General features: G+C 42.3%; 2 protein-coding genes across 6 annotated transcripts in view; both read left to right on the forward strand.

Moving 5' to 3' along the window:
- Positions 1-4,339: 4,339 nt before the first annotated feature.
- RB195_014826 (uncharacterized protein) lies at positions 4,340-9,578 on the forward strand (the record flags this gene model as incomplete). 2 transcript variants are annotated; one of them, XM_064205250.1, is made up of 11 exons in its annotated part: positions 4,340-4,382; positions 5,082-5,141; positions 5,223-5,328; positions 5,382-5,466; positions 5,545-5,645; positions 7,431-7,526; positions 7,848-7,999; positions 8,937-9,040; positions 9,118-9,175; positions 9,290-9,420; positions 9,480-9,578. In XM_064205250.1, the coding sequence occupies 11 exons, from the start codon at positions 4,340-4,342 to the stop codon at positions 9,576-9,578; spliced, it is 1,035 nt and encodes a 344-aa protein (XP_064061130.1). The 2 variants fall into 2 exon arrangements, with proteins under 2 accessions (XP_064061130.1, XP_064061131.1); XM_064205249.1 differs by lacking the exon at positions 9,118-9,175 and having other exon boundaries at positions 8,937-9,023.
- An 825-nt stretch (positions 9,579-10,403) lies between these two features.
- The window catches only part of RB195_014827 (uncharacterized protein), a gene marked incomplete at both ends in the record, with an annotated part of 36,607 nt that continues 31,422 nt past the window's right edge, over positions 10,404-15,588 (forward strand). For 3 of the 4 annotated variants that reach the window (XM_064205254.1, XM_064205253.1, XM_064205252.1), the window contains one exon: positions 13,862-14,001. In XM_064205254.1, coding sequence (XP_064061133.1) covers positions 13,862-14,001 — 140 coding nt within the window. Of the gene's footprint in view, positions 10,465-10,548; positions 10,602-13,861; positions 14,002-15,588 lie in introns of those variants that run through there. The other variant, XM_064205251.1, reaches the window with a different exon arrangement.

Consider the following 15,588-nt stretch of genomic DNA (forward strand, 5'->3'; position numbering starts at 1 on the left):
GTTTTCTTTATTGCACCCTTTCATCTGCATAGGTGAAATCAGGGAAAATGTAGTTGGGGCGGGGCACTCAATCGCTCTCTTACGTCTGGAGGCTCTTTCTTCCTTTCTCTTGTAGCAGCCTTAGGCTACATGTCGTTGATGCTCTAAGACTAATGCTTAGATTCATTGCTTTCACTAGCGTAGTTATTTACTTCCAGAAATAAGCGAGCGCTCATCCGCCCTCCCCCAACTACACTTTACCCGAAAATTGCCTGCTTCGATTGATTAAACGCAACAAACTCTTCACTGGAACTATTATGGCACTTCACATTCTGATTAGTGTTTCCATAGATCCTTTACTCCCTTCTTTTCGTGGAATTTCATCTCTGTGGAACAAAAGTGTGGGGGGAGGTTTGGCACAGTGGGCAAGAGGTTCCATAGTGACTGCATGGTGGGGAAAGTGACGTGAACTTAATCAGCTAGCCCCGCAAGCTATTGTTTAGTTTGTAACCCCAAAACGATTCTGAATTGAAATGAACGTGTTGTTGCATTCCAGGGGGATTAATTAACGCCAGACACTTTATCCTTTACGGAACAAAAACACTTGCCTCGCTACGATGATGACATGGTTGCAGTACTTACTGGACAGCTTTCACGTTTTGCCTTCAATTCTCGGCGGCCTTCTACTGCTTGCAGTTGCTTTCCTTAAGCTGTGCAAGGTGAATGGTACTTTCATATGGTGATATGCAGTTACTACCGCTGTGCTACCACTTCGACGATGATACGACGCAAGACGCGAGGTAAATATTTCGTCTCTCCCGAGAGTTTTGCAGTAGTTTTTTTAGCATTTCAAGGGAATTCGGGATACGCTAGAATCAAGTTTGCTCGCCGTAATAGTGCAAAGTCGTACATTCTTTCCGCAGTTTTTTTTTTCTCCGTTTTTTTTTTTCATACTGTTGTAATGGAATGTGCCGCACTAAAATATTGGACAAAACGGGTACCTTCATGTTGAAAATTCCCGAACTACGAAGTACCAGTTGTGAATTCGACAGCACTTGTGCAAATGACACAGATTGCCATGTGAAATCCCAATCATGTTGCGGATATTTCAGCCATCTAATCAACAACTTTGTTCTTCTGTTGCGCTGCTATTACTTCAAAGTAGCAGTAGGGGTTAATGGTGCACTAACGAGGCCGATAACGCTTGGTTTTTCTTCGCGAGCAGAGCCTTTTCCTGAGGATCACTTCACTGCACCTTTGCTTTTACTAAAACGATTAGAGATTAGACTCTGGCAGAAGTAAAATTTTTGCATTCAGCGTAAGAAAGTTAAAGGCATCACCCCACGAATCTGAGGTAGTGCAGATTTCAGGTGGAGTATTCGTATACGGGATGGGAGACTACGGAAAGGAGGGTGATTCCGTCCATTTCTTCCTAATTGCCGTAGAAAACGGCCCAGAAGATGCGGCGCCGCACAAGACTGGCGCGCTCCAATCGAACCTCTTGTACAAAATGGTGCGCCAAAACGAAAGAAGCCGTATCTTCCCGGCCGTTTTTTACGGCAATTAGGAAGAAATGGACGGAATCACCCCCCTCTCCGTAGTCTCCCATCCTGTATACGAATACTCCACCTGAAATCTGCACCACCTCAGATTCGTGGGGTGATGCCTTTAAATGAGTAAAATTTTTCATCTAACAGTGGATGACTTTTCATATTATCATATCACTAAAAAAGGAAATGTCAACGTCATCACTTCGCGAAAAAAAACATCTACAACTGGAAGCAGGTAAAATTAGTGTAATGTAAGCTGCATGAATTGCTAAATAATGACTTTACAGTAAATTTCATGCAAAGTAATAATAAGTAAAAATTTTATGGCAATTTTCATGCACTCCAGCTCTGCTAGTTTGTAGAGACATTTTTTTCTATATTCATGCAAGATCTGGTGCTTCGATACCTCTTAGATTTTTGGAAATCTCGTCGAGAAGAATAGTGATTTTTCCTCCTATTTTGGATTTTTCCAAGTAGAGAACCACGATACTTCCAAGAGCGAAAATTTGCAGTGAATTGTTTGCCTTTATGCTTCATGAAGAAATCGGATGTTGTGGTTGCGTAACGAGGAAAAGTGCGAAAATTTACTTGTTTTCTCGTCTTTGCCTCAAAATGTCTCGAACATCGAGCAAAGTCCAATAACTCAGCTTATACTCTACAAAAACGTATTCAGTTTGAAATATGTTACGAAAGGAGATTTTTTCTTCAGGAGTCTTGTTTTACTTTTTTCATTTTTTATTCCCCTCAGAGTTTAGGAAAACTGGGAACTTTGCTGAAATTCCCATTGTTTTTTAAACAACTTTCAAAACAACCAAATGATTTCTAAGAACGGTAATCCAACTATTTTACGGCGCTGCCCCTTCTAGAGAAAAAAATCACCTTCAAAAGATTTCCCAGGTTTGCTAGGCAGCAAGTTATACATGTTTTTTCAACCTGGAAATGTCCGCGCCAGTCTGCGCTTATTCCCATCGAGAATCGGTGTTAATCACTAAAATCACCGCCAAATCGCTGGTAAATACTGCAAATTCATTTGCATTTATTTGCTCATTATTTGCTACTTTTCAGCTTCTCCTAAAGTTTTGTTTACGGCAATTTATTTTTGATAGATCTTTGTCTGTGAGTAGTAGAAGAAAAGGCCAATACATCAATCAAGTTCTCCGCCATATTTGATAAACACGACTGCTGGTACAGTACGGGTACCCCTTATATGGCGATATTTGCGCCCAAAAATCATTGCTGAGACATTTCAGTGTTCCAAAGAAATTCTAGTGCCTTTTTTTAACTTTTGAATCGATTTCACTCTCTAGAAATGCGTTGGGGTTCTACTGTTTTGGTTAGGACACTGCTCGGCGCTCGGACTCGGCACTTTTTCTCTTTTTTATGGAATCCTTGGATATTTGCGACTCTTTGCACTGATCCACTAATGCAGAGGAGTACGGTGATGCACTTTATGTTTTGTTTGCTCTTCTGATTTTTCCTTATTTTCCTGCGAATTCCATTAGCGATACGTACTGTTCTTCGTACTTCTCGCAGCCAGTGCTGTTTTTGTTTCCTTTGCTTACTCTTCACATTGCTCTATTGCCACGAAGCATGGGAGATTTCACCTCGCACCGTAATTGTAAATGAACTACGTTGAGATTAAAAAACAGAAACAAAAACTCAAGAAGTCCTCCTTCTTCCTTTCTTCCTCACTGGGAAGAGCCGATATCAGTGTTCGTTAGTTTGAGGGTGGCACTTGGAAAAACCACTGTTTGAGTTCGAGTTTGATTCAAGCGCAAACCGATATAAATTGCATTTTTATTGGTATCTTTATTAATTAATTGCCTAGAATGAGTAGGTTAAGAATTAAACGAGGGTGAAGCTTGGGTGTGCTACTTCTTCATTGACCTACTCGTAAATGTACATTTAATATTTTTCAGACTTCAAGGGAAGTCCATTTTTGTTTTTAAGCGTCCGTGGAGCGGTGAAATATAAAATTAGCGGGAAAAATAAAATCGAGCGCTACTGGGGAAGAGAAGTATTCTTCTATTCACAAAGAATTACACTCTAGGAAGGATTTTAAAGCAGAGCATGCACCAAGTTTAGGTATTTTTTAAATGAATTAACGGAGTTGGTGAATAAATTGTGACTCTTGTTTATCCTTTATTTCTTCTTTACCTTTTTTCTACTATACACTTTTTTTTCTACTTTTCTCTCTCTACCGCCGATTTCTTTATTTTTATTTCTATTTGGTTCATTCGGAATTACCTAACCTTTTTTTTTATTGTTTTTCTTCATTGATGAATTTTTCTTGATTGAGCGATTTTCATTTTTCTTGCACAACGATTTAATTTTTAATCAAAGGAAGAATTACTAGAATTTCCCAAGCAGAAGTTACTTCGTATTGAGTACTAAGAGGATACCGCAGGAGGCGAAATTCATTTCCTTCCTAGCCTGCACATTGCTTTCAGTATTTACGTTTCCGCTTCCATGCGTTTTTTTTTCATTGACGCAGCATTTTTCGCATGTTCTGTCATATACCATAGTTTTTGCTCCCCGCCCGCTTCCATTATTTGCTTCCTATTCGTGTGCGGACACTTCGGTTTCGTCTTACTTTTCTGGTTTGGACTGAAATTCGATCGGAATAGTTTCGTAGATGGTCTGCTCCTTCTTTTTCAAGATCCCCTTATCAATGCATTCACCAATTCGTCTCTTTTTCCCCTCGTTTGACTCGCAATCGTAGTGCGTGTGTCTTCTAAGTGCATGGTTTCTTTTGCAGATTTTTCCTTCCAACATGCGATTGACCACTTGATGGAAATGTAACGTGTGAGATGCCTGCACGATACTGGTTCCTAACTCTTCTTCTACTGCGAGGTACCATCATTCCGCCTTTATGATCCTCGAAATAAAAAAAAAAGACTCCAGATGGAATCTGGCATAATGCCAACTGCTGAAGTTCGGATCTGTAATTTACGGGACTGTACTCTATCCTACTGATTTTTTCTCCTCTGCGCTTTTCGTTTTGGTAACTTTTGGGGTTCTGTCTGTTCCTCTGCTAGCTTCTAGGTGCGAACTAGTTGTTCTCTACTTCTGCTTCTTGTTGTTGTTGTATGTGAGGTGCTCTTCGGAAGCGGGTTCCTGCTGGGTCATTTTACTTCAGTTTATCCCGCAGTTTATCCGCAAGGAAGAGATTTTTCTTTCTGCTGCGGTCGTTTGGTGAATTTGTCTGAGAAGTCGTTCGTTGTGGCGTTGTGCTGACTTCTATGTATTATGATGTAATCTGCCCTTCTAAAAATCACCTTTTATGGGGATTTCTTATTCTCGAGGTTTGAGTTATGGGTCTTCTACTCGTTTAAACACCCACCCCCACCCCCCCCCCCCCTCCCCCCTCTTCCTCCTCCAAAAAAAAACAACCTTTTTTCTATGATCTCACTATCCAGCAGTTTTATTCAGCTTATTAAATTCGACAAAAATCGATGTCTGGTCATAGAATGAGTCGGTGTTTGCCAGTTTCCTAGGAACTTGAGGGATATCCACCTCAATGTTTTCTCTCTTGTTTTATCAACTCTTTAGAAGTCGCCGCCTCTTTCCTACGGGTTGAATCCGGTCGCCAACGAGTACTGATTGATGAACGTGAGTATATAATCGGTTTCGAATTTCTCATTTTCAGATCTCTTTAAAATCGAAATAATTCTATGCATATTTTACTTTTAGGTGATCCATATGTGGGTTTTTACACACAAATAAAACTTCACGAGCCCACATGTATAAGTGCAGTCAGAATCCACTGCCTGAAGCCACTCACCGGTGCAGAAGAAATGTGGGTTTATCTGGTAATACGGTCGATTATCATTTACCTGCAGCTCTTTTCAGTGATATTTTATATTCTGAGTGCGACTACGATCACTGGAAAGTTGCGCATTACACGAATACCAAGGAAACGTTCGTCTTGAAAGATGTGAACATTGCTTCGATGAAATTCGCCAGAATCACTGCTTGGTGACTGCATTCGTGTTGTTAATCATCTTTTTTACAGGAAGTCGTAGCGCGACAGCTGTCTATTTCGAGTCCCTTCCTACTTTCAATTGTCGACGTTCAGGTGGAGTCGTGTAGTCACAGAAACACAACACTCCCAGCGTAAGTATCTTCTATTCACATCGATATATTGATTTGTAGTGAAGCAGCCAAATGACACAAAGTTGAACAAAAGAGTAGCATTCACTTGAGCCACGCGCTTTTTTAGTCTTTAGACAAACCGCACTTGTCACTCATATACGGCAAATCCAATAATCTGCTAAACCCAGGTTCTGCTTTTCAAAAGAGAAACCTCAAGCTATCGATTGATGGATAAGTATGTAACCTTCTTGTTCCTTCTTGTTCCATTTCCGTATATTCGCTTATGGGGTTAAGCACTGCAACCCGACATATACCTCATCTGGTGCATAAATTACCAGTAATCTTGAAGTTTATGACGGAAATTGAACTTTCCTACTGTTTTCGGAATAGAAAATAGTGAGAGACTGAAGCGTTTTCTCAGGTAGCTTGCCGTGTAGTTCCGTGGACTTTATTCAACTCATCTACAGAAAGAAAAAAGAGGATGAGATCCGTTAATGACATTTAGGATGTTTGGTGCAGAAAAGAATATTTTCATCTCTTTCCTGGGTATAATTCATTTCGTGATTGCTTACGTTTACGTAAATTAAAGAATTAGCCGAATCAGTTTCACTTTGGATCTTGCTCATTGCCATTCAGTTGCTATATTTTTTACTTCCATGAAGCGGTACGCGTCCTTCGAAATATTTGCGATCACCTTTTTTTTCAAACTATAACTACTTTTGATGTTGAAGTCTAAGGAGGATTGGCTGACTCTTCTTCGCGTCGCGATTTCTGCAGACAAAAGCACCGGTTTTGTGATCGCGGCGAAAGCGGTCGCGATATTTGCGTAGGGAGGATGTGCCGAAGCTGGGCGACCACTTTGACAGGCAGCATGGGACCATAACACGTCCTTGTTGTTTCGGGTCTATTGCAGTCTTCTTCTATCTCTGTTTTCTTTTATGGTGACTACGAGGTTTTTGGATGGAACCTCTATTAGTCTGACATTTCGGCTTGATCGCCGCCCTAAGAGACCTAGGTAGAGGTTGATTGGAACAATCCCACGTTCATTCCGCCAAGTGCCACATCACTTTGGGTCAGTGTTTCGATAATCGTTCAAGGTAGTGAAAATGGAAGCAATGACTAATCAAAGTTGCATATGAAGACCTCCGAGGCAATAACAGGAAACAAGAACAAGAATATACTTCTCCTCAAAAGACTTTTTTGTTTCAACAGCGAGGTTTTGGTGGAACTTCATTTATAATTTGACGTTTCGACAGCTTCGTCTTTGCCAAAGGCCTAGAAATGGTTTTTGATGCTATCCATGTCCCATCAAAGTCCTCCTCATTAACAAAACAAGAGCACGTAAATCCAGTTCACCATGCCGAGGTCTCAAGAAAGGAGGACTTGGAGGTTCTCTGCAGAAGCTTCATATTTGAAACAGTAGCATAGCTCATAGTGGGCAAAGAAAGGACATTAAGCACGGCGCAGTGGCGTAGGCGGTTGCGCCCGAAGCAGTGCGGTGGAGCGGTGCGGAGGGTAGGATCGAGTGAGGACTCCTGCTACCGTTCATTGCTGCAGTTCGCGTTCGCTCACCTCGATTCCAGCCGCTATCCCCACTGCGCCGCTTCGAGTGCAACCGCTTACAAAACTGCACAACTTCATGTTGTTTCGACCCCACTATGTTTCTTAAAGAAAATCAGAATCCCGTGTAACATTTTTAGTCGTTCAGTTAAAAAAAAAAACTTGGTTCACAAGTAACCTTTAAGAAACAGGAACTCGCCTTTTTTTAAATAAGGAACTCTGATTGAAAATAAGCATTCGTTGCAGTGACAGGTGTCTCCCATCCAGGATTCATCCTAGACGTCACGGTCAACACAGAGCTTCTATTCGGGCTAGCGATTATAGACGTCAAAGACGGAAACGGTAAGAACAATCTTGTGCAGAAGACGTGCTTCTTGGTATCATCATATTTTCGAACTAATTCCCACAAAATTACTCTTTCGGTATTCAAAACCCTTCAACAGCATTATTTTTCAGTTTAACTGTATTCGTTTGGTTTTTTTTTTCAGAAGGAATCTATAACTATCCAGAAGTAGAAGAGTTATCACATCGTTGTTGAATGTAATTGACGAAATCGAAGTAGTCGGATCCATAATTTGTTCGTTTCCAATAGCAATGTTTTGCAATCAAAATTAACACTCGTTCATTGTTCGCTTTGACATTCGTCTACTGAATTCGTTTCAGCTCAATCGAGTACGTTATACCGGCCGTCTACCGCACCGATGCGTCTCCGTATGAGATTCCCGTGGATGTGGTGATACCACACGATCGGACGATTGTCGTCCAGCCTGGGGTCACACTGCGATTTGGCGACGAAGCCGGATTTACCGTACATGGTAGAGTGACAGTAACACACTTGTCTTAAACTTTCATAACAGGTAATCAGTATAGCTGGGGTAAACGGTTAGACTCAGAATATCTACTCTATGAATTCACAGCGTAACTATGATACGAGTTAGTGTTGACCTAAAACAAACTGATAGTTACGTTTGAGTGTTCTTCAACGCCTTCTTCTAGCTCTACAGATCTCGATATTGCACGTCGGTGTCAGATGTGCCCCGGGGTAAAATGTGGTTTGGGGAGGCTCTCCGTGGTGGCTTTATATCTCGAAGTAAATAATTAAATCAACCGGGGCCCTAAGACCAAACATTAGTCTAAGACAATCAATGTTTACTTAAGTTACTAAGAAAAAAAGTAAGGCACAGTGTCCAGAAATAAGGGCACAGTGAAATAAGGCATTAAGTGCTCCCCACAACTACATTTACCTCGTGCCCCGTTGCTGCTGCTTATAAGATGTACAGTACATAACCTTTAAGTTTAGGTAGTGTATTATTGCTGGCGCGTGTTAGGCGTGGAAGATAGTTGACAAGCACTCCAAGATCTCGTCAGGAATTTCACCTTTCAGGTTATGGACTTGGAAACGTACTGGACGACAGCAGCGTAGGAATAGTGATGGCTCGTACGCTCCCAAAGCGTAAACCCGAATGGGGTGCTAGTAAAGATGACGTCGCTGGCCTAATACCTGATTCCACTTACTTGCCAGCGATCATACACTTCGTCGCAGACCCGCTGATGAGGATCCTTTTGACTGGAATGCACTTATTGCTTTTAGTAAAAGCAGAGCCACCGCAAGCAGACAGCAGTCAGACTCGTATACTCGCAGCTCGGCTTTGGGCGTAATGATATCTGAAAAGCATCAGAAACGTCGTATTTGCACCATATGAAAAAGTGCCTCAGTCTCATACAAATTTCCCCACATTCCTTTGGTTTCAGGTGTTCTTATTGTGAACGGCACGAAATCGGCACCGGTGATCTTCGAGCCGCATGGTGATCATTGGAAGGGCATAGAATTCATTAACGGTATGGAATTAATCGATGTATAGATTTTTTGAGTTTTTTTGAGCCAAGTTAGTAGAGAAGCACTGTTTGTGCTGCCGTTTAGTGGAGGTGACAGACACCGACAGCCAGAAAGTCGTTCCAAATGACTTCAATTAATTTTGCTGTTTTCAAAGGTACTAGCTGATAGATATAAAAGATAGCTGCATGTTCCGATAGGACTCTTCATTGCGTCGTGGGAGGAACATCAGATGCTTGTTTGTGCTATTGATCAATATTGTACTTTGCAGCCGTCCAGCCGTCGCAGTTCTCCTTTACGAACATTAGTGGAAGCGTACTGGGCATCACAGTACGAAGCGGGACCCCACCATCGGTCGATAACGTCATGTCCATGTCAAATCAATACGGGTTTGATATAAAAGTAATGCAAATCGACTATCATTGCTTGATTGGTTTCTTTGTAACGCTGCGCACTTGCAGACCACGTCAAATGTGCGTATCACTAAGTCGTCTGCATTAAACAATGAAAAGACTGGTTTCCGGATATTAACCAAGGTAGTGGATGAATTGACCACGTGATATGCATGACTACATTTATTTGTAATATCAATCTACAATCGATATTCAATTACCGGTATCGCACAAATCACTGGTGACACACACGCACTGTGCCAACCTGGTTGAAGGCAGCGCTCACGATAAAAACGTGTTTTTCTTCTGATTCCTATCTAATCTCCTCTTATGAAATCATCATCTTCTTCAAATGAAATGAAAATCTAGAAGAATAGGGTGGAAACTCGTTGCTACTGGGACAAATCATTTCCACCTGCCTTATTCATTTGCCCCCTCGCCTGTGACTTCAAGCCACAGAGCAGAGGTTCTCATCTTCTCATCACGGGGGAAAGTTCATTTTCTGATTGTGTTCAGTGCAATTGTTTTCGTGCAGTTATAGGAATTTTTTAAGTTGCAGAAGACATTTTCTAACTATGCGATATGAAAAAGTAGCTTGGAATATGAATGCTGCAGCAGTTATTAACTTTTTGTGTTCATTTGGAAATAAATGTAGTCGGAGATCTCGTCGTCTACCCTCAGTTTTAGTGCTGTATTGTCGTACTTCTACTGAAAAGACGCGAGAAATCTACATAGCTTTATTACTAGATAATCTATGTATTAATACTTTGCTGATCCTGGCAATCGTAAATTCCATGTCATCACTAAACGCAATAGAACCAAACTCGTTTTTAAAGGACGAGTGCTGCCTTCAGGTTGAGTTGTGCTTCTTTGGCACGTAAGGGTTCTTTCCGGATGTTTCAGAAGATCATCTAGTGCATCGTCTGCATAAATGAAGATCCTGATTTGCATTTCGTAGATGTCTGTGGTGGTGCACTCACTTTCTATGTGTCTATGCCGATAAATCCATCACGCCTATGTGCTTTTATTGTTGTGTTAAATGTCGAGTGCACAGGTAGATGGGAGTTCCAAAGAAAAAAGGAATAACAAGTTATCGGGACGTGATCACAACATCTTATGTGGATTGCTGTTTATCCAGCCCTACCTGAGCATATTTCTGCACATCTCGTCTATCCACTCCAGCGATCGCAGGTTTTATCGATGAGGGAAGATGGGCAGATGCGGCAGTCAAAACCTTCACCAAAATGAATAATTGGGAAAATGAGAAAAACAAGCTGAGTTTTGTACTATTTTATGGCTACGCTGCAATTTCCAAAGTATTTTTTTGGTCCTTTTTGAAATCTTCTCTACTCAGTTCTCCCAATTTTCGACTCCACTGGTGCCCAAAAACAATGCGGAATTAAGTTTGAAAAGGAATAGAACTAGCGGAGAGCAACACTGTTCAAAATGTTGCAAGAAAAAAAGTCATTCACGGGACTGTGACTTTTTTTTGTGACTTTTGGTTGCTGAATCGCCGATGCGAATTCCAAAATTGATCTTTGTCAAACGGTTGCAATAGTAAAAGAATCTTTTTGTATCCTGATCGAAATAATTGCATCAGTTCACTTGTCGACTTCGAGCTGTGCTTGTTTTCGGATTTCATTCCAATCCGTTCAAATCACAGGGACCTACCGTTTACATTGTGGTCTTGAATAGACGTATCATGCAAAAATGCAAGTGCAAAACGGCAAATGTGCATCATAATTTATCCGCGTGTTATTTTGAATCTTCCATGAGGTGCATAGAAAGGAAGGAACAGCTGTCGTCAAATCCTTGAGGAAAAATTCAACTGCAAAGAAATATTTGCTCGCATTGAATGCGATCTGTAGCACGTGAAACTCAAAGGTTACCAGCAATCAACGTGAAAGAAGTTATCGTAGAGGAATCTGGTCAATCATGTAGTGTAAAATTTCTGAGAACTATACTGCTAATAACAGCAGATAACAATAGTTTGCTTTCATTCTTGTCGGAAGCAACGTAAGCTTTGCCCATTCCACAGGAAAACTGACCGACCTCCTGCGAGGCACTTTGCGCCAACCGTTATTTGGAACTTCTCTATTAGTTGCTAACACCTGCAGCCCACATCATAAGCAGAAGGGGAATCCTCAACACACAAACAATCAAGAGAAATCGGTTATTTCGCTGTAATAATGCTAACTTTTTCAAGTTTGACTAGGCCGGAAACACATTTATGCAGAAAATAAGGAGCACTGATTATTTGCTTGCAACAGAAGCATTAACGGAAGAAAAGAAACGCAGTTTGGCTGCAATGCTGATGTCAATCTAGGAAAGAAAACGACGTAAATGAATACACCCATAGGTGTGATAGGGAGGAGACGGACCCTCCTCAGGTGAAGGGGGTCTAGCTCATGGGGTGCAGCTCAAGTGAAGGAGTCCCTTCGCCAATCGTACAAAAGTGAAGAAGGTCGGAACACCGGCTTCGACTATCGCATCCATGAATACACCTCTGTTTTTTTACGTGTGAGTACAAAAGCCACACTGAAATAAATGGAATTTTCTGCTCTGTTCGTATCAGATCAGGACTTCGCAAACGTCGTAGTTGAAGCAGCTAAAAGGCATGTGGAAGGATCACCTTCAACACTTGATTGATTGGGAATTGATTATGCATCTCTTTATGTAATTTGTTACATGGAATGTTACACTTAAAGGTATCACCTCACGAATCTGAGATGGTGCAGATTTCAGGTGGAGTATTCTTATAAGGGATAGTAGATTATGGAGAGGAGGGTGATTACGTCCATTTCTTCCTAATTGCCGTAAAAAACGGCCCGGAAGGTGCGGCGCGTGCACAAGGCTGGCGCGCTCCAGTCGAACTCCCTGTAGAAAATAGTGCGCCAGAACGCCTGAAGCCTTATCTTCTGGGTCGTTTTTTTTATACAGCAATTAGGAAAAAGTGAACGGAATCACCCTCCTCTCCATAATATACTATCCCTTATAAGAATACTCCATCTGAAATCGGTATCACCTCAGATTCGTGGAGTGATGCCTTTAAGTTCCACTTCTTTTCTTCCATTACTCCTCTTGTGTGCAAATCACCGGCGCTCTTCCTTCGTTTCTGAACAAATGTGTTTCGTGCGATTCAGATTTGAAAAAATAGTATTGTTAGTGAAATGATGAATTTTCCATTATCGAATCGGTGCTGATTTCCCTTTATGTTGATAATATAGGGTGCAAGGGTCAGCATCTTTCAGAAAAGAAGTTGCAAATAAACGGTACAAATTAGGAATGGTTCCTGCAAACATTCCGTGATAGAGAAGCCCTGAAACAAAGAAAACGGCTGCTTGGTAAGCAGTCAACAGACCAATAAGGTGTATAAAACCTGCATATCAGGCCATTTCTGATTAGAGAAGGTTGAAAGATGAAAGCACAGCCTTTGGAGATTGTCCACAATGCACACCCCCGCAAACCATCCCAGCTCCGCAGGGATGCCGGACGTTGACGTCGCGCCGCGACGCAGCCGCCATAACAAAACCTGCCCTAGTGCTGTGCTTTACTGCCTTGCATGCACCAGCTGGTTGCGCCACGTCGCTTCTTTTGTTACGCACAGCCATCGGATGGAAGATTGCAATTGGTCCATTTGCGACTCCAATTATTGTCACGTCTCAAACATACGGAATTTGACGCAAACCACACTACTACACGACTTTTCAGAGAGTGGAGGTTGCAGGCATGACAGAACGATTCACTTGTTTTCTCTCCTCGCCTCCACACACTTTTTCCTCTGGGAAATCTGGAAGGTTGCGGTTTGCATTGGCAGAGTTGAACTTACTTTGTGAGGGGTTTACTATAGGTCGCTGCTGCAGCACACCCTAGGTTTATTTTGAGTCGAGCGCGAAGCAACCTGTGTTTTGCGAGCATTACAATTTTTATTTCTATGAGTTTTAAAGGCATCACCCCACGAATCTGAGGTTTTGCAGATTTCAGGTGGAATATTCGTATACTTGATTGTTGATTACGGAGAGGGGAGTGATTCCGTCCATTTCTTCCTAACTGCCTTAAAATCGGCCCAGAAGGTACGCCCGTCCACGGACAACACAACAACAATTTTCCGTAATTCATCTTTGTCTGCGTTAGTCCCGTTCAGTGGCGTCCTTTTGACGTCCTTCCGTCCTTCTGACTAGACGCCAACTAGGTTCATGCTAGAGTGAAAAGTATTGGGCCAGCATTGTTTCGGGGGCCTATTATGGTATCTTCTTCTCGATGACTTGGGAACGACGTTGTCATTCTTTTGTCTCGGGTCAACATCCAGCGCCATTGGTCGCTTCAGGTCGAGGGACAGTCCCATATATCTTCGACTAAAGACGACCGTGCACCCTTATTAGTTCGTCTCGAGCGGCATACTGTCATAATGTGGCGCTCTAGAAAAACAAAAAGAAAATGAAATAAAGCGCATGCAAAACCCGGTCGAATATTTCCTCCAACTCGAGGAATACGAGATTCGGCGAATTTTACTTCTCACAACGCGTGCTTCTGAATCAGGAATGGTGGACATGGGTGGTATCGATAGCGCTGCAACCGCATTGGTTGATGAGTAGGTATAGTCGGGTCAAAATGACATGAACCACGGACAGTTGCGTAAGCGGCTGCCCTAAAGCGGTGCGGTGGAGACAGCGGTTGGAATCGAGGTGGGGCCATGGCGAGCTGCAGAGATGCAGAGATGGGTGGCGGTAGCGGAGATCCTCGAACGATTCCAACCGCTTCGCTCCACCGGGCCTCTTTGAGCGCAGCCGCTTGCGCATATCCGTGCTTCATTTCATTTTGACCCAACTGTAGACTTCGGTCGAATTCTCCGGTCGGTGATGCGTGCGAACTCAAAGATATTATTATTGCTGCTAGACAGCAGTCGAATTTTGAATGTAATTTCAACATTCGATTGGGTTGGTTTTCTTCTCCCGGACAGATATCGTCGTGCTTCGTTCCAAGTCTTCTTTTCTGCCAGAATTTGGTTCAAAAGTTGTTAGCCAGTTTACACTATTTCAAATGCGTGACTCCACAGTTAAGCGTAGACGCTCATTATCGCACAAGTCGAACTTTTTACGAATGTCACAGTAGTGGGTTGCCTCCGCTATGATCATTGGTTTCTTCGCGTTCTTTCTCGCTTTCTTTGTTTTCGTTAGTTTTCTGCCGTCTTGTTTCTGAGAAAATTTGGCAGATGCGCTTCTCTTCGCGGACTTTAGTTTTTACTTTTTCCATTCATAGCTACATTTGTTTCTATGTCATCCGAAGGTAAAGCCACGTTGTACACAGTCCTTAGCAGGCTGTTTCGACCATCTCACGACCTACAAATGGCCAGATGCCATCGAGTTTCTTGATAGGTGGCAGTTGGATGCGCAGAATGATTTCACCTGGTTCCCCTCGAGCCGCCACTATTTGACTCGAGCAGACCCGTTTCGATCGTCCTTGTCTTGTTCTAGAGGCACAATTTCGGTTGTGAGAACTACGGGAGGTGGACGCTCTACGTTGAGACCATTTCGTAAGGCACGACTTACGCATTTATGAAAAGCTTTTCTTGCAATGTCCTATCAGCACGGATTAGTTTGCATCCTAGCGCTGCAGGGGTAAAAGGTGATCATTCTAGATTCTTTCTTCGGAAATTTCCTGCATGCGACGACTAGGTTCTGTAAGTCGGCGATAGCCCTCTTGGTTACACGTCCCATAGCCGAAACTACGATGGCATCCATGATCGTCTTTTGTTACCCGACGTCTCCATTCACCTCTCTCGCAACAGTAATGATACACTCCGACATACCTGGTTTTACTCATTCAGTTCCCAGAAGTAATCTATTACTTATCTAAAAAGCTCTACAACCGCGCCGCCTCAAGCACTCTAATGCATCAGCCTTCGGGTCGTTTTGAAGCGACTGTACATTTGAACATGACAGTGCGACCTCATTACAACTGACAAATTTTTCTATGCTCGCATAAAAAGTAGTGATGTTGGCGGCACCGGGCTCGTTCAAATTGTTTTTGTTTGTTTTTTGTTCACTGGTTCTGCTCTATCGATCTTGTCATGCGAAACATATTTCTTGTCCTCTGTTCATCCTTACTCCAGATTCTTTTTTATAGGTTGAACTCCGGTGGTCTGTTCCTTGTTTTACCTCCTAAATGAGTAAATAAT

This window comes from Necator americanus, chromosome V (genome assembly GCF_031761385.1).
Source record: "Necator americanus strain Aroian chromosome V, whole genome shotgun sequence".
In the NCBI taxonomy this organism is placed as follows: Eukaryota; Metazoa; Nematoda; class Chromadorea; order Rhabditida; family Ancylostomatidae; genus Necator; species Necator americanus.